Source organism: Octopus bimaculoides, chromosome 10 (genome assembly GCF_001194135.2).
Source record: "Octopus bimaculoides isolate UCB-OBI-ISO-001 chromosome 10, ASM119413v2, whole genome shotgun sequence".
NCBI lineage: Eukaryota > Metazoa > Mollusca > Cephalopoda > Octopoda > Octopodidae > Octopus > Octopus bimaculoides.
This window is the reverse complement of record NC_068990.1, coordinates 86,803,088-86,807,326: the sequence shown is the minus strand read 5'-3', so window position 1 is coordinate 86,807,326 and position 4,239 is coordinate 86,803,088. Positions and strand designations below refer to the sequence as shown.

The window sequence follows — 4,239 nt, the reverse complement described above, 5'->3', positions numbered from 1 at the left end:
TCTCTCTCTCTCTCTCACACACACACACACACACATAGATATATACATATATACATACCATGTCAAAATGTGCGTATGCACAGAAGCACACACGTGTATAGATATACGTGTATATATGCATATGACATATGTAAATAAATATGTTTACTCTTTACTCTTTTACTTGTTTCAGTCATTTGACTGTGGCCATGCTGGAGCACTTCCTTTAGTCGTGCAAATCGACCCCAGGACTTATTCTTTGTAAGCCTAGAACTTATTCTGTTGTTCTCTTTTGCAGAACCGCTAAGTTACGGGGACGTTAACACAACAGCATCGGTTGTCAAGCGATGTTGGGGGTACAAACATATACAAACATATATATATATATATATATATATATATATATATATATATATATATATATATAAAGAAGAAGTGAGGAGAAAAACCATTCCATGGTTAATAGTCTAAAAGGCTTGACAGAGAAGAAGCGAGCCTAAGTGAAAGCCAATAATGGCTTAAAAATCTTTGGACCAAATGCAGAACTTGTAATGAGCACAATGAGAGATTTGACCATTTCATCTCCGGCTGTCTAGTCCTCGCCAATATAACTACAGACAAGACCGAATAAGCAGGTATATCAATTGGGGAATATGCCAACACTACGTCATAAAAATGATAAAAAAAAGACGGTATAACCATGTGCCAAACAAGACATATGACAACGCCCAGGCCACAATTATCTGGGATATACCGTCCAAACTAAGAAAAAAGATGTCTATTTATAGCCATGAAACATTTTTCGTCAAATTTCAACATTTTTCAAAAATTTTAAATCTATATTAATGGATAGGACTAATTTTACGAAAAAATGAGAAGAGTCAGGTAGCGAACCCGTGTCGTCGTCATGTGCGTAATATGGCGATTTTACGCTCTTGGGGCAGACTTCTTCAAATTGATGTCACGACGGCTAGTGCGCAAAATACTTAAATTTTGCATGAGAAATAACATGCTCTTACCTAATCAAACCTGAAACGCTGGGGGAATTAAAACAACCAATTAAAATAATAAGTTTTAGCAAATCAAAACAATTTGCATTGAAATGAAGAATTAGCAAATGCTAAATAGACTACCGTTAATAAGCTGTCTGTTTATACCCATGAAACATTTATCGTCAAATTGATGTCACCAAGGCTAGTGCGAAAAATGTCGAAATTTTACGATTTTTGAAAAATCGATGCTGATCAAAAATCGATTTTTTAAAAATTCCAAGTGCGTAAGTGATTGCATGGGCATAAGCCCCCCCACACATGTCAAGTTTCATCAAGGTCTGTTGCATAGTCTCAGAGGAGTTAAAGTAACAATTTCACAAACACAAACTTGCCATTTATTATTATTATTATTATTATTATTATTATTATTATTATTATGAGGAATGACATTCCTTAACGTCCGTACAGAATGATATAATAGGGAGAATCTGGCGTCATGTGTCAGTCACGTTACCTGATTTGACTACAAATGAGAGAAAGAGAATAATGGATTGCGCGTCTTAAGGCCCCTGGTGGGGTTGTGGTATGTGGAGAAGTAGGATAAATGAAATATTTTTTAAAAGATATGATGCTCATAATAATGTTCTTTCGTTGTTGTTGTTGTTGTTGTTGTTAATGAGGATGACTATGAGGAGGGAGAAGGAGGAGGGTAGAGGAGAAGGAGGATCGTCGTGGTGGTGATGATGGTGAAGATGAAAGACAGAAAGACGTGTATAGGACAAAACAAAAAAATAACAAAAGATGTCTGGTTCGGATAATGAAAATGTAAAAAGTCGAAACAAAGAGGTTGAAACGGAGGTGCAAGAGGAGGAGGAGGAGGAGGAGGAAGTAGAAGAAATTGAAGAAGAAAAAGGAGATGAAGAAGACGGGAAAGAAGAAGAAGAAGAAGAAGAAGAAGAAGAAGAAGAAGAAGAAGAGAAAAATATTAAAATAAAGAAAGAAGAGAGGTCATATCTATGAGTGCACACATACATACATATATATATATGTACGTATATATATACATATACGCTATCGTGTGTGTGTGTGTGTGTATGTACGCGTGTATGTATGTGTGCGTGTGTGAGCGCGTGTGTGCGCGTGTGTGTACATACTTAAGAGATAAAAGTACGAGTCACATAACCTAGAAATCATATGAATTACATAAAGTATGTTTAACTTTTAAGATAAACGTTTCACAGTTATCTGTGTTGACGATGTTTAAAATGTTTACAGTTATCTTGTCGTAGTTATTAGGAAAATAATATTATTAAATAACATATATTCCTGTATGAACCAATATTGTTACCCATGTGATAAAAATACACCATGCACATGCGTCACAACCCTATGTGCGTGACATAGTGACCTTATATCAAGATAAACAGCACATTAACTTGTACTTGGGGCCCAGTTGTAATTTTTTTTCAGATCGAGTAAACCGTCCTGCTCAAAAGGTTCTTGTGTTCAAGAATGAATGAATGGCATACCCATGTTTCCAGAGGTGAATTATTCAAAGCCCAAAGATTTCCTTTCTACACGTGTTTATAATGCCTCTCCACTATTATAAATATTGATAAAATAGGCGCAGGAGCGGCTGTGTGGTAAGTAGCTTGCTTACAAACCACATGGTTCCGGGTTCAGTCCCACTGCGTGGCACCTTGGGCAAGTGTCTTCTACTATAGCCTCGGGCCGACCAAAGCCTTGTGAGTGGATTTGGTAGACGGAAACTGAAAGAAGCCCATCGTGTATATGTATATATATATATATATGTATGTGTATATATATGTTTGTGTGTCTGTGTTTGTCCCCCCCCCAAAAAAAAACATCGCTTGACAACCGATGCTGGTGTGTTTACGTCTCCGTAAATTAGCGGTTCGGCAAAAGTGACCGTTATAGAATAAGTACTAGGTTTACAAAGAATAAGTCCTGGGGTCGATTTGCTCGACTAAAGGCGGTGCTCCATCATGGCCACAGTCAAATGACTGAAACAAGTAAAAGAATAGAAGAGTATTACTTAAGAAACTATTCGTCCGGCATCGTCCTCCCTGCTTTTAGTGATTCCTTCCATGTTTCTTATTTACTGTTCTTTGCCGGTTTTTACTTTTCGTCGTATCTCGTATTCATTGTGCCTATTTCGTAACGCTTCCTTCATCTCGTTTCCTTTCCTTCTCAATTTCGTAACACTGTCTACCCACCAGCAACATTTTTTCTAAGTCCCAGTGCCTTCTTCCATGCCTTACGGCTTTGTGACATAACAGAATGACAATTATCATTTATACCAATTGTCGTATATTATTATTATTATGACTTCGCGTCTAACTTCGTTCTAGAATATTTTACTTTTGTGGTTATTGTTCTTGCTTTTGTTCGTATTCTTCTCCTCCTCCCTGCCACCTTATTCCTCTCTTTGTGCACGTCCTACATCGCCTTATCATCACCATACGCAACATTGTCATCGCCGTCGTCACATCCAGCGCCACCCTCTACACTACCGCCTACAACAAGACCACCACCACCACCACCACCACCACCACCACCACCACCATCGACGTCATCGTAACCATTGCATTATCGTTGCTGTTATGTGTTTCGCTTACGTTTATAATAAGGTGGGCTCGAGGAGTTGAGGTTAAAGTCCTAAGCATGCGATTGTTTGAAAGCTTTCGTAACTGATTCAAAGAGGGTATGAAAGTCATCAAGTGTGTGAGTGGGAGTGAGACTGAATGATTAAGTGATTGAGTGAAACTTTGAGCGAGAGTGTGTGTGAAACTAAACAGCACCACCTCTCATTATGGGCCGGCAGACATTGCTACTTAAAATTTCAGAAGTAAGTTTAATTTTATCCGACAATAACCTAAACAAACCTTGATTTATTTATTAATAATGTATGCATGTCTTTATGTATATACATACGTATACACACAAACAAACAAACACATACACACATGCGCATACACACCATCAACACACTGTATGGTTTGTATAAATATATCCATATATATACATAGATATTGAATGCTCAAAGTGAGGAGCAGATAGGCAGCCGACAACTGATGAAGGGTCGTTCTTTGTGTTACTTGTCATGCTTTCCATTATTTTCTCTCGTTGTTTGCGTATTTAACTCGTTTGTTTTAGTACTTCATGTTGTTTACACTTTAGTGACGTCCTGTAACCATATATGCATATATATATATGCGTGTGTGTGTGTGTGTGTGTGTGTGTGTGT

General features: G+C 37.6%; 1 protein-coding gene across 1 annotated transcript in view; it reads left to right on the top strand.

Moving 5' to 3' along the window:
- The first annotated feature begins 3,688 nt into the window (after positions 1 to 3,688).
- LOC106869938 (sodium- and chloride-dependent glycine transporter 1) overlaps positions 3,689 to 4,239 on the top strand; it is an 89,950-nt gene continuing 89,399 nt past the window's right edge. Inside the window, exon 1 of the mRNA XM_014915875.1 lies at positions 3,689 to 3,840. Within this exon, the coding sequence (XP_014771361.1) occupies positions 3,805 to 3,840 (36 nt within the window). The 5' untranslated portion in view covers positions 3,689 to 3,804. The remainder of the gene's footprint in view (positions 3,841 to 4,239) is intronic.